This window comes from Hyla sarda, chromosome 5 (assembly GCF_029499605.1).
Source record: "Hyla sarda isolate aHylSar1 chromosome 5, aHylSar1.hap1, whole genome shotgun sequence".
NCBI classification, from domain to species: domain Eukaryota; kingdom Metazoa; phylum Chordata; class Amphibia; order Anura; family Hylidae; genus Hyla; species Hyla sarda.
This window is the reverse complement of record NC_079193.1, coordinates 216,365,030-216,390,572: the sequence shown is the minus strand read 5'-3', so window position 1 is coordinate 216,390,572 and position 25,543 is coordinate 216,365,030. Positions and strand designations below refer to the sequence as shown.

The window sequence follows — 25,543 nt, the reverse complement described above, 5'->3', positions numbered from 1 at the left end:
TTGTTGTAAATGCAGACATCTAATTAGTTTTTTCCTTACTTTTGGTCCAGAGAATCCAGGAAAACCAGGTTCACCAGGGAGGCAGTTGCAACTGGTTGGTGCTACATTCTCACCTAAATCTGAACACTTAAAACAAAACAAACAGAAAAAAAAATGATTGACTATATTAATGAAAAATATACAAAAACATAGCAAACAGTTTGTAAATACATATAATGGAAACATATTAACTCTCTTATCTTTGTTCATGAAGAAACAAAGAAAACTGGACACTCTTTAATGTTTATAGGGGGGGGGGGGGGGTTATATAAGACCAACAGTTTACTTGTCCTTCTGGAAGTGGTCCCACCCTAAAGTTACTTATCTTGTATGACTTCTATCATGGTGCTGTCATAAAGGGGGGTGTTGTGATAAAAAAAAAATTATTTGTACATTTAATTCTGTTTCCACAAGTCCTTAGTGACAGAACCATCATATATTTCCTCCCTATAACTTATAAATGGGGATGGGTTTATAATCATCTCCTTATAATAATTTGGAAAACACTGGGACAGTATAGGTGAGGGATCATCTTCCTATTGTGGAGCCATCATGAAGGATTTGTGGAAACTGAGTTAACAGTAGAAACAATTTCTTCAGAAAAAAGACTTTCCTCCTATGCAAAAGATTTCCTCCTATGTCTTTCTATCAGTGTTCATTTTGTTTACAAAATATTTTTATCATAATTTTCATGACAAACATATTTTTAGTTTTAGTACATGAATGGTTACTTCATCCCATTCTACAACATACTCCCACATATGTTAAAGATACAGGTGACTTATTACACCACCTCATGGACTTTCAGTGGCAGGACACATATAGACTCGCCTCCCTCATTAGATGGGGAGAGCCTGTACACCCGTATCCCTCACGATGCAGGTGTACAGGCTGTCACCAATGTTTTGGCAAGAACAGAGAAATGTACTAATTTCGTTTCAGCTTCTTTACGGTTTATTTTAACTCCTAACACATTCAGTTTCGAGAACAGATGATATTGGCAGGAGACCAGTACTGACATGGGAATGCCGGTCTCCTGCACGTATGCTAATCTGTTTCTCGCTGAATTTGAAAAAAGATGGACAGTTTCTGAATCAAACCCATATGTTAGTTACATCAAATTGTTCGTTCACTATGAAGATGACATTTTGGTAATTTTGGAAGGTAAAGAGGAAACCTTCCAGCACTTTGTCAAGTATTTGATTGAGACCAATAGAGAAAATATATGTTGTTCACATACACATTCGGCGGTAATTGTATAGAATTTCTAAATATTCAAATCCCCATCGCAGACAACACTATTATAACCTCCAACTTTCGTAAAAGTACAGCAAAAAATGCCCTACACCATTACTCCAGTTCCCGCCCCATACAGTGTCAAAATGGAATCTCATATTCTCAATTCTTGAGATTAAAGCGTAACAGTGATGATATAAAGTACCTCGAACAAGCTGCAAAATTGAAACACAGATTGATAGATAGGGGTTACCCTATAGATGTCATCAATAAGGCTTTTAATAAAGCTGCCATGTTAGATCGTAGAAGTCTTCTTTCCCACAAAAATAAAAAATCCCTATCCAGTAACAAACGATCTACATTCTCTTTTGCTAACTCTAAAGCTGCTTCCACAATATAAAGTTCTTCTGTTTTAAAGAGCCGTTATAATGTTCCGCTATGAAAATCCTTAAAAACGGCCATTAAACGGCAGTTACAAAATTCCATTAAAGTCTATGGGATTTTTACATCATCCATTTTAACCCATCATAGCCCGTTATTAAGAATGGATGTTATTTTGTGACAGGAGAAAAAACGGTACATGGAAGAACTTTATAGTGTGAAAGCAGCTTAATATGAATCATATCATTAGATCAGCTATTTTTAAACATTAGTTCATTCTAGAATCAGTCCTTCCTGGGTGATAGAATTAGTCACCAATTATTTCAGAGTGGACTGACAGGTTGGGCATTCGGCATCAAAATCAGGATGTCGGCACAGTTTAAAATACACGCCCTCTGCTGGAACTTCCGTAATGGCGCCGCCTGCCAAAACTTCCGGTGCAATCAGTATTTCTGTCCCCCAGAAGCTTGCCCGGCAGTCAGAAAAAAGCGCTGTATATTGTGGATGCACTTAAAGAAGTCATCACCTGTGAGTCACTGGATGAAACTGTTATCACTTATACTGTCTGCAGAACCTGTATAGTGCTGGTATCTACAGTACCTCTATATGGTCACTGTATGGGGAAAATTTTAGTCTTTCAATGTATAGTGGATTTTATTCAGTAGCAGTGTGGTAGTAATAGATAGTCATTACGTGGTTATAATATGTGGTTGTGGTGTGGCAGTAGTATTTCCCTTGTACACAGTAATTGGTAATATTGATCTTTGATAACAATATGATGGTAATATGTATGGTGATAATATTTTCCGTGTATGGTGATACTATTCCTCCTTGTATTAATTTGGGGGGGTTGGGGGGGAGGTTAATGTGAGTTCCTAGCTCGTAAATAAATATTAACTAGTTTCTAAGCCTTTTAAATTTTACACTCCCAAAATATGCTGAATATTTAGTCGACTAAAATAAATCTGCTGGAGATTTAGTCAACTAAAATCTACAAGATAATACCTTTTAATGTTGTTTCCGTGTTTTTATTGCTGCTGTACTGCTGTTTTATGAGCAAGTCAAGTGTCAACAAGGCAAGGCCTAGGGTTTGCAGTGCCCTAGTGCCACGACTCCTCTGTGCTGTCAATCCCCACTCCTTGATAGTTAGGCAGGGCTCGGCTTACAGGACCAAGTCCTAGTCAAATCCTGGGCATGCCGTGCTGTTTTACATTACAGTGTTGGCGCAGTAAGCTACTAAAGCCACTGCCTAACTTGTCAAATTCTCTCTGTTTGACAAGTTAAGCAGCATCCTCAGGAGCTCAATGCGTCTGCACCACAATGCAAAGTAACTGCATTTGAATAGGATTAGACCAGGCCTCAGCGCTGTGAGCCAAGCCCAGTTAGTATACAAAGGAACAGGAGGCAAGGATTAACAGCATCGAAGCGTTGAAGGTCCTAAGGCACGGCAGACTCTAGGCCCTGCCTCTTTAACACTTGAATGGCCTATTTAAGAGCAATTTTTAAAATAAAGTCAGGGACAAAACATTCAAAGATATGATCTGTATTCTTTTATTGCATTCTGTCTAACAGTGTTGGCAGTTTCTTATCGATTTATCTGGGTGATTTATCTGGGTGATACACTTTAATGCAACCATCTCTAGACAGCAGGACTCCTATTGTTCATGGAGGTGAAATCTTGAATTTTGGTAACATGTCAAGAACCTAAGGATTTTATCACCAACAACACTGTAGATAGGTGACCACTGTCTGATCGTTGGAGGTCTGCTGGCACCCTCATCAATTAGAAGAATCTCCTCCATGTCCCATGTTCCCCTGGTTAACGAGGTGGTGGTTGAACACATGCACTTTTTTTCCATTTAACTGTTTGAGTCTGATGAATACAACCAATTAGCACTCAGCTATCTTTATCCAGCCAAAAACAACCAAAATAGCTTAAATTTAACAATCTTTATTAGAAAACTCCTAAAACCTATAACAATGATGTTCATAAAATCAGTAGACAGAGAAGGGGGTCTCTCATAAAGAGACTCTCCTAAGGGTCAAGTTTGGGGATTGTCTCTGTATGTCTACTGATTTTATGAACATCATTGTTATAGGTTTTAGTAATTTTCTAATAAAGATTGTTAAATTTTAGCTATTTTGGTTGTTTTTGGTTGTAAAATTTGCTAAATTGGATGCGATAGTCCAGCTTTTTCAGTAACTGGTATCTTTATCCAGCCCCTAGAGTTGAATGGATTGACTGCTGCTTGATTTAACCAAGAGCATATGGGACCACCAAACATGGTTGGACCTCAACAGTCAGACACTCATTACCTATCCTTCAGATAGGGGATGAGTGTCTATAACCCCTTTTAGCTAAAGAAAATGATACATTTAATAAAATGACCACAAGTAAAACCAATAGACTTACTACTCCAGTTAATTCACAACATGTAGCTTCTTCTGCTCTTGCTACATCAGCTGAAATGTCCAGTTGCTGTATTTCAACCTGCAATACAATGAAGAAATATTTATTGAATTATCTCATTTATACCAGAGAAGATTGTTAAACATTGAATACCATTTATTTAAATTTGTGTATAGAATAGATCAGTTGCCAACTGTTGCCCACTTCATCATCACTTTCTACCAACCTTACCCATGTTGTATGTTGTGTCAACATAAACTTTCTCCCTAATAAAAACCACCCACTCCTGTCTCCAATAATTATTTTCATGCTTTCCTGGCATTTCGAAAAGTATTTTCCCAGACATCCTACGTCTTGCTGGCTTTAGTGTACTGCTTCATATTCATTTTTATAGAAACCAGTATACATATGAGAGTAAAGCCTAAAATAATTGTTAACATGGAAAATTAGCCATACTAAAAATCTAGACAACAATTTCAGTCATATTTATGGCTGTAAATGTATTATAGGCTCTGACCATATAATGGGGGAACGGTGACATTTTGTAATTTTAGATAGCCATCAAGACGAGAAGCAGAGAGATCTAGAAATCACCCAGCCATTTATAACTTGCCCTTTAAGCTTACTTTAAATATGAGATGTACTTTCTATGACTAAATTACTTACATTAGCTGTAGCGTCATCTTTCAGTCTACGAGCTAAAGTGCTGATGCCATCTGTCTTGATTGTGCCATATAGATTGACAGGGGACGATCCAACTTGTTGACAGTCCACATACAGAGTAAGCTGATTTCTCCGAACGCTCAAGGAAAGTTTGTGCCATTTTCCGTCGAACAGTTTGTCCAGGTTCTCAAATGTTGTTACTTTATCTCGTCCCGATGCAGCTGCATTATAAACATCTACAGCGTTCATTTCCCCATAAAGTCGCAGCCTGAATTGCTCAGCCCCATTTCTTGATTCAACCTCCCATAAATTCCAGACCTCTTCATGTGTCTTTTCTTTCATTCTAAAAGTGGACACCAATGAAAATTCCTGTGCTACTCCATAGGGGAAAATAAGCCTAAAAGAGGGAGAGACAAACAAGAAATCAGGTATTGTATCAGCACTATTTCTCAAGTAAATTAGTTATTTACTAGGATAACAAATATGTCAGAGTGATAACTGCTGATCTAAGTGAAAGATAGAGGTAGCACAGGCATCTACTGTAAATAAATAAAACTTTTGACAATTTTTTTCAGTGAGATCTTGTAAAGTCTATTCAATGCTGTTATTAACTAGTGTTGCTCGCGAATATTCGCAATGCGAATTTTATTCGCGAATATCGCATATTCACGAATTTGCGAATATAGCACTATATATTCGCAATTACAAATATTCGTTTTTTTTTTCCACAGTACACATCACAGCGATCATCCCTCTCTGCTTCCAGCTTGTGTGGTGTAAAGAAGGCTCTAATACTACTGTGTGAGACTGGGGTGCGAATTTTCGCATATGCGAAAATTTGCATATGGTAAAATTAGCATATGCAATTTTTTGCATATTCAAATGTTTGTATATTATATATATGTTTGTATATTATATATATGCTAATTTTCACATATGCAAATTTCCACGAACGTGAATATTACGAATATGCGAATTTAGTGAATATATGACGAATATTCGTCCATATATTCGCGAAATATCGCGAATACGAATATGGCCTATGCCGCACAACACTATTATTAACCGTCAGTAAGAAGCAAAATCTGATTTAGGAAAAAATTGCCAAAGCAAAGTTAATCAGCTGTCACCTTCTTCACTGACTGAGTAAGGTCCCGTACAGATGATTTATTAGGTGAATAAGGTGAAGAGATGACTAAAATATATTCTTAGAAAGGATGTAAGCTGGAGAATTTGTCAGCAAAGTTTTATTTGGAAAGGTACAAACCAATCAGAGAATCTCTTTTCATGCAAGGAGAAAAACAGGTCGAGTAAAAGAATGAGGGTTTGATTGTGCAGTACAATTACAGGGGTCCTCTGTTGAAAGCAAGTGAATGCTATCTAAAAGGAAAGTAGATAGTTTATAAATGCTACTGCTGGGTATTTCACTGCCCGGGCCCCCACATATTGCCAAAATGGCTAATGATGCCAGTTTCATAGACTATGAATGGAGTGGCAGGGCACATGCTCTTCCGCCATTCTATTCAAACTCCTAGTCCCAGTCTTGATGCTCAGGACAGTGGGGGACTTAATCCCCCCCCCCTTTCTGGTAAACACTAGGGGTCCTAGCAGTTGGACCCCCACCAATCTTTAACACGGTTGAAAATTTGGATAATTGTGTCCATACAGAATATACCCATCAAGAAAAATAAATAATTTATTATGAAACATTACTGGGTCTAAGGAAAATAACCTTTTTTAGATTATACCTTTAACATTGTGTGCATTAAATCAGTTTAGGGGTGAAAGGCTCCTGTTGGATATGAGTGTTGATCTTCTAGATCAGGGCTAGTTTACTATTGCTCAATATCAGGCAGCTGCTGATTGTTGTGCAACCAGTCATTCATTGGCAGTACATGCCCTATTACACATGGCCATATGCATCTAATAAACAACATTTTTTAAAGTGCTTCTGTCACATTATAAACACTTCTTAAAGGGGTTATCCACCATAAGGTGATTTTAGTAAGTACCTGCCAGACAGTAATGGATATGCCTAGGAAGGATCTACGCTTGTCCTGGAGCTAAATGGCTATGTTGTGAAATTACCATAACAATGTGGCTATCTTTTTGTGAACTGGGTATTTCCTGTTAGAGTTTGTTCTCTCAAACTACAAATCCCATAGTTCCTTGTTTGTAAGTGTGAGGTCACCATTGAAACACAAATGAGCTGCATTCTTTTCTAACCAGGGTGCCTACAGCTGTTGTAAAAATTTTACTTGTTGCAGAATGATTTCTCTCCCACTCAGCAGTCGCTCCACCCATTGAAGCAGGACAGGCTCCCTTTGCACAACTGACTAGTGATGTCAAGTCTCAGCCGCACTTCAACCTGGGAAACCTGAGACCTGAATAATTTTGCATGCTGTTAAAAATAAATATTGGGGCAAAAATTACAGAAGAATTGTGAGACCACTATGTAACTTAGATACAGACAGTATATTATGAACTACACTAACTTTACAGCCCCTGTAACATAGTCAAATAAAAAGATTCACGGAATACCCCTTTAAGCTGGCCACACATTGCAGTAGGGCTTCACAAGCATACTCCAGACATGCTTTATATCCATAAAAGCCATCAGGGAGTGTCAAAAAGGCAGGGCCAGGGTTTGCTATGCTTAGGAACTGCAACGCTTTCCCCCATTCATGTCCCGCCTGCTCCTTCTGTTGAGTGACACAAGGCACATGTGCTGGCAGATAAGAACCATTCGGCCCATCTAGTCTGCCCAATACTCTGCATACTACCATAGATCCCTGGCTTTAGCTTTAAAAAAAAAATAGCCCTATGCCTATCCCATGCATGTTTAAACTCATTCACTGTATTAGCAGCGACCACTTTTGCAGGAAGGCTATTCCATGCATCCACTACTCTCTCACTTCCTGATATTACTTTTAAACCTTTGCCCCTTTAATTTAAAACTATGTCCTCTTGTGGTAGTTTTTCTTCTTTTAAATATGCTCTCCTCCTTTACCGTGTTGATTCCCTTCATGTATTTAAAAGTTTCTATCATAACCGCTCTGTCTTGTATTTCTTCCAAGCTATATATGTTAGGGTCCTTTAACCTCTCCTGATAAGTTTTGTCCTGCAATCCATGTAATAGTATAGTAGCTCATTCTCCAATGTATCTATAGCCTTCTGGAGATACGGTCTCCAGTACTATGCACAATACTCCAAGTGAGGTCTCACCAGTGTTCTGTACAGCGGCATGAGCACTTCTCTCTTTCTACTGCTTATACCTCTCTCTATACACCCAAGCATTCTGCTAGCATTTCCTGCTGCTCTATTACATTGTCTGCCCACTATTAAAGGGGTACTCCGGTGAAAACTTTTTTTCTTTTAAATCAACTGGTGGCAGAAAGTTAAACATATTTATAAATTACTTCTATTAAAAAATCTTAATCCTTCCTGTACTTATTAGCTGCTGAATACTAGAGGAAATTCTTTTCTTTTTGGAATGCTCTCTGATGACATCATGACCACAGTTCTCTCTGCTGACGTTATTATAATAATAATAACGCTTTATTTATTGTTGTCCTTAGTGGGATTTGAACCCAAGTCCCCAGCACTGCAAGGCAGCAGTGCTAACCACCGAGCCACCATGCTGCCCTTAGCATACATCAGCTATGCATGGTTGCTAAAATGGATAGAGATGTCAGCAGAGGGCACTGTGTTCGTGATGTCATCAGTGTTCCAAAAAGAAAGGAATTTCCTCTGTAGCATTCAGCAGCTAATAAGTACTGGAAGAATTAAGATTTTTTAATAGAAGTAATTTATAAATATGTTTAACTTTCTGCCACCAGTTGATTTAAAAGAAAAAAGGTTTTCACCGGAGTACCCCTTTAAGTGGTTAGGACTGTATCAAATATTCTATATTTTGCCCTTAGGTTTTAATGCCCAAGATGCATTTTTTCGCTTTTATCCACATGTAGTGTATTAAGGCACACACATGGTGAGTCTGCAAGTACTTTTTACCCTCTCTGACTCAATTCCCTTGTATCGTAATAGGAGGCAGGAGGCAATAGGAGGCAGAGAGCTTGCTTCCAGCATCTAGTGACACATTGGCAGCACCTGCATGGGGCAACAACTCAGGGCAGCGGGCAGACAAGCCCTGTGTGTTAACCAACAGGAGGAGCAGCAGAGTAGCATAAGCAGAGAGAGGCATTGAGGCTTCGGAGCATAGACCCTTGGCCCTAGCTCTTTGACACTCGTTTTTTTAATGAATATAAAGCATTTAAAGCTCACAACAAAGATATGCCTGAATTATACTTGTGAAGTCCTACTGCAATGTGCGGCTAGCTTATCAAGTGTCTATAACATGACCTATGCAACTAAAACCTGTCAAAACCCCCATTAACCAACCAACAAGCCATTGCTCATTCATTGGCTGACTGCAGGCACTAATAAACAGGGTTATTATCGGCCTGTTCGGCCAATAATTGCCCCGTGTAATATGGCTTTAAAAGAAAATGGCCCTTAAGAGAAATTTTTAAGAATTCCAAATATTTTCCACTCAGTGACAGATAACACAGATAAAGGACTGTTAATCTAGTGTGCAGTGTGCTTAGATGTCTCCGTCATTCCATTAGATGTTGAATGAAGTAGCTGCCTGCATGTTTGACCACCAACCTATTCATATCTCTCTACACCGTGATCATGTACAGACAGGTGTAAGATGTCATATGTGGGAAAACCCTAGTTGGCACTAAACAAGGAAGACTACACTTTGCAATAACAAACTAAAACAGTACATAAAAATATAAGTTAAAATATACAGAAAATGACTTGTACCAAAAAAGTCACAATATTTTTCTTGCCATGAAATGTCATGTCTTAAGATGTTTTTAGAATTCTTCTTTTCTTTATATATATATATCAAAATAAGGATAAGAGTGGAAGGAAAGAGAGATAGAGAAAACATTTCTTTAGGGAATGCTTCCTTTCTTCTTTGAGGATTCTCGCCTTGATCCAAAGACTAATCTCCTGTACATGATATAAAGGGACCTTATTCTCCTCTCCCTGTTAAAGGGAATTTGAAAGAAACTTGCTGATCCAAATGTACATAGTTTATGAGGGAGTCGGGAGAGATACAAATCTGACAGTCAAATGAGGATAAATGTTCTTTTTCCAAAGGCAATAATTCCAAAGAATTATGATTTCTTCATAAAAAGTCCCTTAATGCTAGCATCACCTGTTTATCACCAGGCTGGAATACCTCTGGCACAGCTGGCACCTAAGACTCATTAAACAGTCCCAAACCCTGGACTGCCATAATAGGTGATGAGCTTGCTCATTTCTCTTCACTCTGACAACCTGGCCCTTCTTCAGGTTCTTCACACAGTTAAGGAGAAGAAAAGACACTAATCCACATTTTAGTATCTTTAGAGTTAGACCAGGCAGTTGTAAGACAGGCCAAATTTATGACAGTAGCTCATTCTGTATAATTAAATTGATGTATCTTTGAACACTATTTTTAACTCGATGTCTTCTATCAGCAGGTTTACTTTAACCCCTTAAGGACCCAGCCATTTTACACCTTAGGACCCGGCAATTGTTTGCACATCTGACCACTGTCACTTTAAACATTAATAACTCTGGAATGCTTTTAGTTATCATTCTGATTCTGAGATTGTTTTTTCGTGACATATTCTACTTTAACATAGTGGTAAATTTTTGTGGTAACTTGCATCCTTTCTTGGTGAAAAATCCCCAAATTTGATGAAAAATTTGAAAATTTTGCATTTTTCTAACTTTGAAGCTCTCTGCTTGTAAGGAAAATAGATATTCCAAATATTTTTTTATTTTTATTCACATATACAATATGTCCACTTTATGTTTGCATCATAAAATTGACGTGTTTTTACTTTTGGAAGACACCAGAGGGCTTCAAAGTTCAGCAGCAATTTTCCAATTTTTCACAAAATTTCCAAAATCACAATTTTTCAGGGACCAGTTCATATTTGAAGTGGATTTGAAGGGTCTTTATCTTAGAAATACCCCACAAATGACCACATTATAAAAACTGCATCCCTCAAAGTATTCAAAATGACATTCAGTCAGCATTTTAACCCTTTATGTGTTTCACAGGAATAGCAGCAAAGTGAAGGAAAAAATTCACAATCTTCATTTTTTACACTCGCATGTTCTTGTAGACCAAATTTTTGAATTTTTACAAGCGGTAAAAGGATAAAATGGATTGTTATTTTTGTAGCCCAATTTCTCTCGAGTAAGCACATACCTCATATGTCTATGTAAAGTGTTCGGCGGGCGCAGTAGAGGGCTCAGAAGCGAAGGAGCGACAAGGGGATTTTGGAGAGTACATTTTTCTGAAATGGTTTTTGGGGGGCATGCTGCATTTAGGAAGCCCCTATGGTGCCAGAACAGCAAAAACCCCATACATGGCATACCATTTTGGAAACTAGACCCCTTGAGGAACATAACAAGGAATAAAGTGAGCCTTAATACCCCACAGGTGTTTCACGACTTTTGCATATGTAAAAAAATATATAATTTTTTTCACTAAAATGTGTGTTTCCCCCCAAATTTCACATTTTTGCAAGGGTTAATAGCAGAAAATACCCCCCAAAATTTGTAACCCCATCTCTTCTGAGTATGGAGGTATCCAATAAGTTGACCTGAAGTGCACTACGGGGGAACTACAATGCTCAGAAGAGAAGGAGTCATATTTGGCTTTTTGAGAGCAAATTTTGCTTGGGGGCATGTCGCATTTAGGAAGCCCCTATGGTGCCAGGACAGCAAAATAACCCCCACATGGCATACCATTTTGGAAACTAGACCCCTTGAGGAACGTAACAAGGGGTACAGTGAGCATTTACCCCCCACTGGTGTCTGTCAGATCTTTGAAACAGCAGGCTGTACAAATTTTTTTATTTGCACAGCCCACTGTTCCAAAGCTCTGTCAGACACCAGTGGGGTGTAAATTCTCACTGCACCCCTCATTACATTCCGTGAGGGGTGTAGTTTCCGAAATGGGGTCACATGTGTTTTTTTTTTTTTTTTGCGTTTGTCAAAACTGCTGTAACAATCAGCCACCCCTGTGCAAATCACCTCAAATGTACATGGTGCACTCTCCCTTCTGGGCTTTGTTGTGCGCCCCCAGAGCACTTTGCGCCCACTTATGGGGTATCTCCGTACTCGGGAGAAATTGCATTACAAATTTTGGGGGGCTTTTTTCCCTTTGACCTCTTGTCAAAATGAAAAGTATAGGGCAACACCAGCATGTTAGTGTAAAAAAATTATTTTTTTACACTAACATGCTGGTGTAGACCCCAACTTCACCTTTTCATAAGGGGTGAAAGGAGAAAAAGCCCCCCAAAATTTGTAAGGCAATTTCTCCCGAGTACGGCGATACCCCATATGTGACCCTAAACTGTTGCCTTGAAATACGACAGGGCTCCAAAGTGAGAGCGCCATGTGCATTTGAGGCCGGAATTAGGGATTTGCATAGTGGTGAACATAGGGGTATTCTACGCCAGTGATTCCCAAACAGGGTGCCTCCAGCTGTTGCAAAACTCCCAGCATGCTTGGACAGTCAACGGCTGTCCGACAATACTGGGAGTTGTTGTTTTGCAACAGCTGGAGGCTCCATTTTGGAAACACTGCCGTACCAGACGTTTTTCATTTTTATTGGGGAGGGGGGCTGTGTAGGGGTATGTGTATTTGTAGTGTTTTTTACTTTTTATTTTATTTTGTGTTAGTGTAGTGTAGTGTAGTGTTTTTAGGGTACAGTCACACGGGCGGGGGGTTACAGCGAGTTTGAGCTGCCGCGCAAAATTTGCTGCATCGCAAACTTGCAGCCTGATACTCACTGTAAGCCCCCTGCCCATGTGAATGTACCCTGTACATTCACAGGGGGGGGACCTCCAGGTGTTGCAAAACTACAACTCCCAGCATGTACAGTCTATCAGTGCATGCTGGTAGTTATATTTTTGCAACAGCTGGAGGCACACGGGTTGGGAAACACTGAGTTAGGAAACAGACAATGTTTCCCAACCAGTGTGCCTCCAGTTGTTGCAAAACCACTACTCCCAAACATTCTCAGGCATGCTGGAAGTAGTAGTTCGGCAACATCTTTAGAGCCAGATGTTGCCGAACTACAACTCCCAGCATGCTTGGAGTTGTAGTTTTGCAACATCTGGAGGACTACAGTTTGCAGACCACTAATACAGTGGTTACCAATCTGTGCCCTTCCAGATGTTGCAAAACTACAACTCCCAGTATGCCAAAACTGTTCTGCAACATCTGAAGGGCCAGATGTTACAGAACTACAACTCCCAGCATGCCTGGACAGTAAGGGCATGCTGAGGATGTGTAGTTTTGCAACATCTGGAAGGGCACAGTGGTCTCCAAACTGTGGACCTCCAGATGTTGCAAAACTGCAACTCCCAGCATGCCCAGACGCCAAGGGCTGTGTGGGCATGCTGGGAGCTGTAGTTTACAGGGTCCCATTACAGCAATGCATGTCGCTTTACGGCGACGTGCATTGCTGTAAAGGGCCCGACCGCGGCTGAAGATCAACTCACCTGTCGCCGCTGCCGCCGTCTTCATCACCGGGATCCAGGTCTTCAGGGACGAGGTAAGTACCGGGGCCGGGCCCCAGCACTCCCCCGTCCCCCGCCGCGTCCTCCGGTCTTCCTCCAGTCCTCTCCGGACTTCCAGGGGCCGGGCAGGACAGGAGGAAGTAACCGCCCCCCCCCCCCCCCCCCCCTGCGATTGGTCGGTTAACTAACCGACGGATCGCAGGGGATCGGAGGAGGTGGCAGGTGTGCCACCTTGCTCCTATTCGTTAGCATGGTCCTGGCTGTCTGTGACAGCCGGGATCATGCAAAATTACCGGGCGGTCGGGTCCCAGAGACCCGATCAGCCCGGTATCGCCGCAGATCGCAAGGGCGATTTCCCTTGCGATTTGCGGCGATCGCCGACATGGGGGGCCTACATGGCCCCCCTCGGCGTTTGCCCTGGATGCCTGCTGAAGCATTTTAGCAGGCATCCGCTTCCGATCCCCGCCCGGCACGCGGCAGGGACCGGAAACCGCCAGGGCGTAAGTTTACGCCCTGGGTCCTTAAGTACCAGGGCGCCGGGGCGTAAAATTACGCCCTGGGTCCTGAACAGGTTAAGACAATATTGTGCACCATAATTTTGGTGTAATTTTGGCAGGGTGTCAAATCTAGACAACATTACCTTTGCAGTAATCCACTCCCTTTGTCTCTATGCCACACTCCAAGCCAGGCACCCAACTACTACCCAAAAATAATGCAAGATATGATGCATGTAAGTTTAATTCTGCTTTCCAAGGTTCCAAATATAATCACTCTCACTATTTGATAACAATGTTATTAATATATGCCAAACTTCCAGGTAAATGCTTAGAAGCATACAATACCGTGTCTGTCTTGTAACATGTGCTCTTGAGCCTAGTTGATATGCCTTCAGATTATTTTGTGATCCGGTAACTATTCTCACTCCAGAAATACTGGTTACCCGGAATTCTTCTATTAAGTTTGTTGCTAAAAGTAGAAAATAGAAAATGGAGAATAGAGTGAAACAAACACAGCACAAGCACTAATACTACGATCATTTCTGTGAATACCATTTTCTGTATGGGACAAAAAAAATCAGTAATAATTTTTTTTTTTTTTTCATTATATACAATGTCTGACAAATTGCATTTTTCTTACTAAGTAAAAATGACCAGAAATAATGTTTTTGCTAACATTTTCCCATGTTTTCCCCAGATGTTGAAGCCATGATTAAACCTCAGTATGCATCTACAATATTGTCTGAGAGAGTTTACAGTGATAAGATGTAATGAAATGATGAAAATATTGTAGGTACTGTTATAGTTTTCCTTAAATGGGCTGTCCAATCATTATCAGTGTATGATTGTAGAGGGTCCAACTTCTGGAACCCCCCTTATGTTAATAAGGCTGGGTTCACATATGTCCAGTATAGGTGTACTCAGCCTAAATCTCGTTGCAACTGATGCCACACTGATAATAACATGCATCAGTTGTCATCCGTTTTGTAGCATCTGGCATCCATTGATTCTGAGTGCCGGACACGGGATTGAGACACTGGATGATTGTGAACTGTCCCATACAAATGAATGAGATCAGTTCCAGCATCAGTTTCCATCAGGTGCTTTTTTAGCAAACAACGGAAAAGATGACTGAGGACAGTCATATGTAAATAAGCCCTATAGATGAGGGGAGCAGCAGTGTGCACAAGTCTCCGCTGTTCCATTCTTATGGAAGACTCAGGACCTTGTTCACAAGATCACAGGGGGGCAATAGTTGCCTCTCCCTCCCCTTTGCAATCATAACCTTATCTGATACCATGTGGATGAGGGATAAGTGTTAATGGTTGAACAGTCCCCTTTTACCTTCCTGGTAGGAAAGCTCTGGTGCTGGTAAACTGTCCTCATTCTCTCTTGGGGTGGTGTGACCATAATATGGAACTCTTGTTGTGATTGTAGTAACATCCCTTGCTGCAAAAAAGGATTCTGTGGGTGATGGATAAGGACCAGATTGTTCTGTTATAAGCTGGGTGTCTGGATAATATCCGGAAAATGTAACTTCATCTGTATAATGTTCTTCTGGGCCATTTGTTCTAGAAGGAATCTGTGATTCAGTTATCAAGTAGTCATCTCCTGATGAGTAGCTATCATATGGACCTCTCCCATTTTCATTTTCTTCTGAATAGATCTCCTCTTGGAAGTCACGGTCGCCTAGTTGCAAAAAGACACAAACACATAAATGAAAGAATGCAATATTCTCAGATCTAATATAAAAAAAGATTAATAATAATAGCTAGTTCCCAGGATACTTGTAAGTGATCGTTCTTGTAACTTAAAGGGTATTCCGCCCCAGACATCTTATTGCCTATCCAAAGGAAAGGGGATAAGATGTCTGATCGCAGGGGTCCCATCGCTGGAGACCCTCGCGATCTCTGCAGCGGCGCCCCACCGTCATCACTACAGAGCACACTGGCTCTGTGTGTGATGATGGGGCGATGCAGGGGAAGGAGCATCGTGACATCACGGCCCCCTTAATTCAAGTCTATGGGAGGGGACGTGACGACCACCACACCCCGTCCCATAGACTTGTATTAAGGGGGCGAGGCATGATGTCACGATGCTCCGTCCCCTGCACGCACAGAGCCAGTGTGCACTGCAGTGATGACGGTGGAGCACCGCTGCAGAGATCGCGGGAGTCCCCAGTGGTGGGAACCCCACGATCAGACATCTTATCCCCTATCCTTTAGATAGAGGGTAAGATGTCTGGGGTGGAGTACCCTTTAAAGGAAGATGCTTGCCATTTATAAGAAGTAAGGGAGGTGGCTATTCCCAGTGCAGTAGGGTTATTGCAAGTTGTAGGTTTTCTTAAAGAGAGATGGGTCTTTAGCTTGCTTTTAATGGTCTTAATGGTGGGTGAGAGCTGGATTGGTTGAGGTGGCAAGTTCCAGTGCATGGGGGAAGCACAGAGGAAGTCTTAAAGGGGTACTCCGCCCCTGGCATCTTATCCCCTATCCAAAGGATAGGGGATAAGATGTTAGATCGCCGTGGTCCCACTGCTGGGGACCCCGGGGATCACCGCTGCGGCACCCCGCCATCATTACTGCACAGAGCGAGTTCGCTCTGTGCGTAATGACGGGCGATACAGGGGCCGGAGCAGCGTGACGTCATGGCTCCGCCCCTCATGACATCACGGCCTGTCCCCTTAATGCAAATCTATGGCAGGGGGTGTGACGACCACCACGCCCCCTCCCATAGACTTGTATCAACGGGGGACGGGCCGTGACGTCACGAGGGGCAGAGCCGTGACGTAACGATGCTCCGGCCCCTGTATTGCCTGTCATTACGTGCAGAGCAATCTCGCTCTGTGCCGTAATGATGGCGGGGTGCCGCAGTGGTGATCCCCGGGGTCCCCAGCAGCGGAACTGCAGCGATCTAACATCTTATCCCCTATCCTTTGGATAGGGGATAAGATGCCAGGGGCGGAGTACCCCTTTAAGACTTCCTCTGTGCTTCCCCCATGCACTGGAACTTGCCACCGCAAACAATCCAGCTCTGACCCACCATCAAGACCTTTAAAAGCAAGCTAAAGACCAATCTCTCTTTAAGAAAACCTACAACTTGCAATAACCCTACTGATACTGCACTGGGAATAGCCACCTCCCTTACTTCTTATAAATGGCCAGCATCTTCCTTTAAAGGGTACTCCACCCCAGACATCTTACCCTCTATCGTAGCGGGACCCCGGCGATCTGACATCTTATCCCCTATCCTTTGGATAGGGGATAAGATGTCTAGGGGCGGAGTACCCCTTTAAAAACCATTGTGCAAGGAAGGGACAAGGGGAGAGCACAAGCGGAGGTCTTGAGAGGATCAAAGATTACGTGAGGGGTGGTATTGGGAGATCAGGTCAGTGATGTATGGAGGAAACAGGCTAAGTGCAGCCTTGTACAGTCAGGTCCATAAATATTGGGACATTGACACAATTCTAAAATTTTTGGCTCTATACACCACCACAATACATTTGAAATGAAACGAATAAGATGTGCTTTAACTGCAGATTGTCAGCTTTAATTTGAGGGTATTTACATTATAATCAGGTGAACTGTGTAGGAATTACAACAGTTTGCATATGTGCCTCCCACTTGTTAAGGGACCAAAAGTAAAGGGACAGAATAATAATAATAAATCAAATTTTCACTTTTTAATACTTGGTTGCCAATACTTTGCAGTCAAATACAGCCTGAAGTCTGGAATGCATAGACATCACCAGACGCTGGGTTTCATCCCTGGTGATGCTCTGCCAGGCCTCTACTGCAACAGTCTTCAGTTCCTGCTTATTCTTGGGGCATTTTCCCTTCAGTTTTGTCTTCAGCAAGTGAAATGCATGCTCATTCTGATTCAGGTCAGGTGATTGACTTGGCCATTGCTTAACATTCCACTTCTTTCCCTTAAAAAAAACTCTTCAGTTGCTTTTGCTGAATATGAGCAGATAATATTGCCCGAAACACTCCAGAATTCATCCTGCTGCTTTTTTCAGGAGTCACATCATCAATAAATACAAGAGAAGCAGTTCCATTGGCAGCCATACATGCCCAAGCCATGACACTACCACCACCCTGCTTCACTAATGAGGTGGCATGCTTAGGATCATGTTTCTTTCATGTTCCTTTCCTTCTCCATACTATTCTCCTCCCATCACTCTGGTACAAGTTGATCTTCGTCTCATCTGTCCATAGGATGATGTTGTTTTTAGATGTCGATTGGCAAACTCTAATCTGGCCTTCCTGTTTTTGATATATCTAGAAAAAATGGGCAGAGCTCCTCATAGGCCAGTAATGTTTTATCAGTATACAGAAGGATAGGTGAAAAAAAGAACGCACAGTGTTTTAGTGGTCCTCTCAACTGATACGGTTGTGTAAAAGACACAACTACACAAGCGCATGTAAGGTTCAAATAATTTTTTATTGAATTTTTCAAGAAAATTTTTCACAAAACAGAATTGGCCAATAGATACCAAGCACGGCCAAAAGAACAATACAGAAATAAATAGAACAGAATCATACAAATTCTTTAGAAATGATCACTCAGTTTGGATACACTTCTTTAAAAAAAAAAAAAAAAAAAAAAGATTTAATCAGATCCATTGGATATTGTATAAGCATATCCGGAATGTGTTGGAAAAATCTATAAGATATACCATTAATTAAATGAACAGATAACTAATAACTTTACTATACCTGAGGTAGTCCATCAGCAAGTAAATTTATGCAGGATCCCGCAGTCCTCCCCTCTCTCGCCACAGGCAGCCATAGAAAGTATGTGGAGAATATACCATACATCATGTAATGACCTATGTACATGTGTACGTAGCCCTTGGTATAGTCTACACACCAAAACGGTACTATGAACACTGGAACACGCATGTAAGAAGTGGTGCGGCCTCCCGGTGTCTGTTCCAGTAGCAAAGACCAGCCGATATGTAAGTTGCATGCAGTAGAAGAAAAACTCGGGTCAGCGGCACAATCCACGGATGAGACCATGATGACAGTGGTGAACGTGGAAAGTACTTTATTTAGTCAATACAACGCAAAGCGTTTCAGGGCTTTGGCTAAATAAAATTCTTTCATACTCATCGTGGTGTCATCCGTGGATTGCGCCGCTGACCCGGGTTTTTCTTTTACTGCATGCAGCATACCTGTTTTTGAGGCTCACCAATGGTTTATATCTTGTGGTGAACCCTCTGTATTCACTCTGGTTAAGTCTTCTCTTGATTGTTGACTTTGACACACATACACCTACCTCCTGGAGAGTGTTCTTGATCTGGCCAACTGTTGTGAAGGGGGTTTTCTTCACCAGAGAAAGAATTCTTCACCCATTGCTTTGGCCATGCTTAGTGTTTTGGCTCTCTCTCTGATGTTTTTTTTTTTTCCGCCTAATGATGGCTTGCTTCACTGATAGTGACAGCTCTTTGGATCTCATCTTGAGAGTTGACAGCAACAGATTCCAAATGCAAATAGCACACTTGAAATTAACTCTGGACCTTTTATCTGCTCATTGTAATTGGGAAAAGAGGGAATAACACACACATAGCCATGGAACAGCTGAGAAGCCAATTGTCCCATTACTTTTAAACCCTTAACAAGTGGGAGGCACATATGCAAACTGTTGTAATTCCTATACCATTCACCTGAATTGGATGTAAATACCCTCAAATTAAAGCAGACATTCTGCAGTTAAAGCACATCTTGTTTGTTTCATTTCAAATCCATTGTGGTGGTGTATAGAGTCAAAAATGTTAGAATTGTGTCAATGTCCCAATATTTATGGACCTGACTGTATATCATGGTGAACAGTTTTAACTGAATTAATCGGCAATTGGTAGCTAGTAAAGGGACTGGCAGAGGAGAGAGGTTAATTAGGACAGCAGAGTTGAGGATGGATTGAAGGGCAGCAATAGTTTTTGATGGAAGACCCAAAGGATGGTGTTTCTGTAGTCCAAATTGGAGATGATAGGAACATGCACCAGTAGTTTACTTGAGTCAAAGTTAAGGAATGGGGTGTTTTGAGAAACGTTTGAAAGACAGTGCAGAATCAAAGGAGACCCCAAGCTGCAGACTTGTGTGCCGGTTAGAGGTAGAGAGTGAGCCATTGACTGATTAATAGATCGTAGGGGGGAGTGAGTTGGGGGAAAGATTATGAATTCTGTTTTCTCCATGTTAAGTTTCAGAAAACAGGAGGAGAAGGAAGGTGACTAGACCAGAAAGGTACATTTGAAAGTCATAGACATTTGAGTGTCAAAGGGTACTTAAAGTCATGGTATTCTATGATCTGTCCCAGTACAAGAGTATAGATAGAGAAGAGTAGGGGCCCAGGACAGAGCCTTGGGGCACTCAAACAGTGAGAGGGCGGGGTGAGGAGGTGGTGTGTGAGGGGGAGATGCTGAGATGTGCGGTTGGTGAGGTATAAGAAGATCCAGGAAAGGGCCAAATTTGTGATGCCTACAAATGAGAGTTATTGTAGCAGGAGGGAGTGGTCAACTTTGTCAAAGGCAGAGAAGAGGTCCAGGAGAAGGAGCACAGAGTATTGGCATTAGGCTTTGACGGTCAGTAGATCATTGGCCACCTTGGTTAAAGCAGCTTCTGTAGAATGGTGGATTGGGAAACCAGATTGAAGGTGTCAAAGAGTGAGTTGGATAAGAGGTGGAAGGACAGTTAAATTTAAAAATGTTGCCCTGGAATGTTTTGAGGTAAAAGGGAGAAGCGAGACCTTGTGTCTGTTCCCTACTCCTTTGTTTGCTAACAATCCGGCAATCTACACAGGGGAGTCTAGTACAGATTCTTAACACCTAGTATCAAAGAAGATGGACCTATCAGGGCTCTCCCCTTTTAAGATGCCTATAGCAGCAGCATGCCTAGATATAGTATATATATATGGTTTATACAGATGGTGTATTTGAATATAGAAAAACAAAACACATTGAAGCGTCTAATTTTTACTTCAAACATTTGGCATGGCTTGTTTAACATAACGAGATTAAAAAAGCTCTTTAAGGCCTTTTAAAAGAGACACTAAAGTTGCCTGAAAGGAGTTTAAAACCGACAAACTACTGGACATGAATCATTCCACTATCGGAAAGAACATCGACCAGTGGAGAAAAGTTTGAAGAGCAGCCAGCTTTAAGAACATTCTTTAAGAACACCAGAAGTTTATTGTGAATTTACAGGTAGCTTTCACCATCACCGATTTTAAAGTGCATGAGTTTGCCATTTAAAAGGCTGCTCAAATTAGATCTACACAGGACGTGTGCCAGAAGGGAACATTTATGGAGACTAAAGCTTTTGTTTCCGAACAATTTTTGCCACATGACCAGTAGATAGGTTTGGCAAAAAACAAAGGCAGCATTTCTGTAAAAGAGTGCGACACAACAGTAAAGCATGATGTTGGATGTGTTATGGTATGGGGCTTCTATATAATAAAATCTGAATTCTTCGTAGCACCTGAAGGTACTATAGGATCATGTGAAAAAGGAATGGGGTGTTCAGATCTCTGGAGATGCTATGGAGGTATGTGATGTTGGCTGTGCATGTAAGAAACCTTCCAAACGATGCATAGTTTAATCATTTTCCATGGAGGAGTTAAGGGGAAAAAGATCATTAAAGAAGATTTCCCTTGTGTAATAAAGTATTGCAAATTAATGTGCTTGGTTTTCTTTTGTTCAGCTACATCGCATCATATATTGTTAAAGTTAGGATGAAAAAATAGCAAACGTTATATAGTGTATTTATTTATTTTTTTACTCTTTTGACCATATGTGATCAATATTTAATTTTTTTAATAGCCTTTTATCTTCACTGCATTTTGTCAGCTCATATTCCAGGCACCAAGTCATCATTGTTTTCTCTTTCAACAACCTGTAATTGCTATAATTGCAGTAAATGGCTTTTAACATTGGTTAATTTCCCTTCTTTCAAATGGTAGATGTCATGGGCAGAATAATTTACAATAATGATTTAGTCCAGGCAAGTGTCTATCAAGGGAACAGATCAGGAGGTCACTCACGTCATAGTGGAGTTGTGAAATTATACACACTTGTAAACACATACTATAGTGAATGTGTATTTAGAGTCATAAATATCATCATCATGAAAACCGTACACATTAAATCAAGGCAAGTCTGCTGCCATAACATGAAATAGTATACTCTGTCCAATATAAATTCCCAAAATTGCTTCTCCTCCAGAGTTGTGAGATGACACCATGACAAACTGTTTATATTTATGGAAATGGTTGACGGCCATGAGTTTTAGAAAAATAAATGAAGAAATTAAGATCATTCTGTGTTGACATGTTTTTTTAGGAATCTCATCAGTACAGTTTATAGGGAATTTCGCTGTCAGGGAAACGTTAAGGAAGGTAGTCCTCACCCTAACTTGGTGTCTATATATGTCTATGTATTGGAAGTTCAGCATTGCACTTATCATGGTATTATTTAGGACTAAATACAATATCAGACACAACCCAAGGACAACAGTGGTGGTGTTTCTAAAACAGAGTTGCCATATTTATTAATCAAATAAAACACCTATAAAAGTTGCCAACTTGCACAGCATACATAAAAGTCGCTGCCTATCCCAGAAGTATAAAAGTGTTAATAACTAGGGTTTTAAACACTGATAGGATAACTATGGTGGAAGCCATGTTTTATAAATAGCAGTTCAAAGATTTTCTTTACAACATCACATGGACATAGGAAACTGGAGTCTACAGATTATTTATTGATCGGTGAACTTTACAGAAGTCATTATGAAGGGAGGGGGAGGAGGTGAGCTGTGACCATCACCAAAAATGAGCAAGTGAGCTTAAAGGGGTATTCCGGCCATAGACATCTTATCCCCTATCCAAAGGATAGGGGATAAGATGTCTGATCAGAGAGCCATCATGCCCCCTTCCATAGACATAAATGCAGGTGTTACATAGAATGTGGGTGCTACATGGAGATTGCGTCCCAGCAGTGGGCCCCCCACGATCAGACATCTTAGGCTGGGTTCACACTACGATTTGTAACTACGGTTCCGGTATACGGCTGGGAGGAGGGGGGGGGCTTAATCGCGGCGCCCGCACTCAGCCGTATTCGGGAACCGTATTTAATGCATGTCTATGAGCTGACCGGAGTGATCATTCTGTGTTGACATGTTATTTTAGGAATCTCATCAGTACAGTTTATAGGGAATTTTGCTGTCAGGGAAACATTAAGGGAGGTAGTCCTCACCCTAGCTTGGTGTCTATATATGTCTATGTATTGGAAGTTCAGCATTGAACTTGTATTGGAAGCTCAGCCGTATTCGGGAACCGTATTTAATGCATGTCTATAAGCCGACCGGAGTGAACCGCAGCCTCCGGTCGGCTGCGTTTTCGTCCGTATGCGGTTTCCCGACCGCAGGCAAAAACGTGGTCGACCGCATTTTTGCCTACGGTCGGGAAACCGCATACAGCCAAAAAATCAGCAGACCGGAGGCTGCGGTTCACTCCGGTTGGCTCATAGACATGCATTAAATACGGTTCCCGAATACGGCTGAGTGCAGGCGCCACGATTAAGCCCCGCCCCCTCCTCCCAGCCGTATACGGGAACCGTAGTTACAAATCGTAGTGTGAACCCAGCCTTATCCCCTATCCTTTCGATAGGGGATAAGATGTCTATGGCTGGAATACCCCTAAGTGTCAGTCTATAGTTAGGCCCATTGGCCAAAATTAAAATTCAGATTTCATGTTGGCATAGGAAATAAACTGTCTAAAATAAACTCTCTAAAAATATTTTTGTTGTTGTAGTTTTTCATTAAAGGAGTACTCTGGTGCAGAGTATTCCTGCTCCGTCCTGCCCGGGCTGCAAAACAAATGAAAATAAACCATCACTCACGTTCCTGGGTTCCCGCGGAGCGTCACTACAGCTGATCGGTCCTCTGGTCCATCTTCTTCATACTTCCATGTGAACGAAGCGTCACATGGTGCCTCGGCCCATAATAGGCTGAGCACCATGTGACGTTTCGTTACACACGGAAATATGAAGAGGATGTACCGGAGGACCGATCAGCTGTAGAGGCGCTCCGTGGGAACCCAGGAACGTGAGTGATGGTTTATTTTAATTTATTTTGCAGCCCGAGCAGGACAGAGCAGGAATACTCTGCACCAGAGTACTCCTTTAAGATACATGTGTCAATACAATAGGAATAATGAACTAAAAGGAAAGACTTTTTCTGCTGGCTAATTGTCTGCAATGTGAATGAACGCTAATGCTTTTTCTTAATGCATTACAAAAACAGAAGTTGCTATGTAAAAAAAGCTGTTCCAAAATAACCTTAACATGCATCATTTTAAGATAATACTACCCTGTTGGGGGTAGGAGGAGGAGTGGCTTGAGAGAAGTAGGCGTGGCCCGGCAGGCGCAACGTCATCTGATGCCAGCTTCCGCCCTTTTTTCCTGTATGTATGATAATCACCATTTATAATATATGCCAAAGGAAGATATCCGTCACACGTATAGGATACTCCAGGGAAGACCCGATGTGTCCTAAATGAAGAACAGCGCTCCACTGGCTGCGAGTGCAGAACTCCCTCCCACCTGTCTGATTGACAGACAGGGGCTGCGATGAGCTCGTCATGTGATCAGGCAGCGTCTGCGATTTCGGACTCACTCCCAGAGAGGCGTGAGTCCAAAATCACTGTAAACGCTTGCAGCCAGGGACTCCAAGGGAGTTCCCTAGTGGCCACATTTTCAAATTAAAAATAGACATAGAATAAAGCCTTTTTTTTTTTAATACATCCAATTAGAAAGTTGTTCAATATTTAATAAACTATAACATATCAAAAATTTTTTAGGATAATAGGTACTTTTTAAGATTTTTGAACTTCTGCCTGTGCAAATGAGCCTCAAGTGCACAGCATTTTCATCCACTATCATTGCTTGCCTCCTCAACCTGCATTTAATTGACAGCTGTGTGCTGTAGGGCAGTGTTCCCCAACCCCCGGGCCGTGGACCAGTACCGGTCCGTGGATCAAATGGTACCGGGCCGCCCGAGGAACTTTAAATAATTTCACTGTGGTGGCCGAGCCCACCCATTGTGTGACAATAGCGAATTCGCTATTGTTACACTGATCCTCCTCCTGGCCAATCGATACCATTTCAGATACCTGCAGTGCTGTTCTCCTGTTCTCCCAATCGCATCATTGCGTCCTATGGAGGAGCATGTGACACACGTCACTCCTCCTCCACTGCGCCCAGCGTAACGCTGCGGAGGAAGCAGAGTGATGTGTATGTCACATGCTCCTCCATAGGATGCCATGATGAGGACAGGAGAACGGGGCAGTGGAGCGGCAGCATCTGAGGACAGCCGCAGGTGGTGAGCTGTTTACAAAAGGAGGGGGGCGGGGGCCTGCTGTCTATAAACTGTGGACCTCCAGATGCTGCAAAACTACAACACCCAACAAGGGGGGCCCTGCTGTCTATATAAGTGGGGGGGGGGGCTGCTGTCTATATAAGTGGGGGGGGCTGCTGTCTATTAGGGGGGCCTGCTGTCTATAAGAGGGAGGCTGCTGTCTATAAGGGGGAGCCTGCTGTCTATAAGAGGGGGGCCTGCCGTCTATAAGAGGGGGGCCTGCCGTCTATAAGAGGGGGGCCTGCCGTCTTTAAGAGGGGGGCTGCTGTCTATAAGAGGGGGGCTGCTGTCTATATAAGGGGGGCCTGCTGT

General features: G+C 41.8%; 1 protein-coding gene across 1 annotated transcript in view; it reads right to left on the bottom strand.

Annotated features, from left to right (window-relative positions):
• The window catches only part of LOC130273792 (collagen alpha-1(IX) chain-like), a 111,284-nt gene that overhangs the window by 77,369 nt on the left and 8,372 nt on the right, over positions 1-25,543 (bottom strand). The window contains exons 3-7 of the mRNA XM_056521121.1: positions 15,168-15,512; positions 14,169-14,292; positions 4,733-5,126; positions 4,070-4,147; positions 40-126 (exon numbers count right to left, since the gene is read on the bottom strand). Of these exons, the coding sequence (XP_056377096.1) occupies positions 40-126; positions 4,070-4,147; positions 4,733-5,126; positions 14,169-14,292; positions 15,168-15,512 (1,028 nt within the window). The remainder of the gene's footprint in view (positions 1-39; positions 127-4,069; positions 4,148-4,732; positions 5,127-14,168; positions 14,293-15,167; positions 15,513-25,543) is intronic.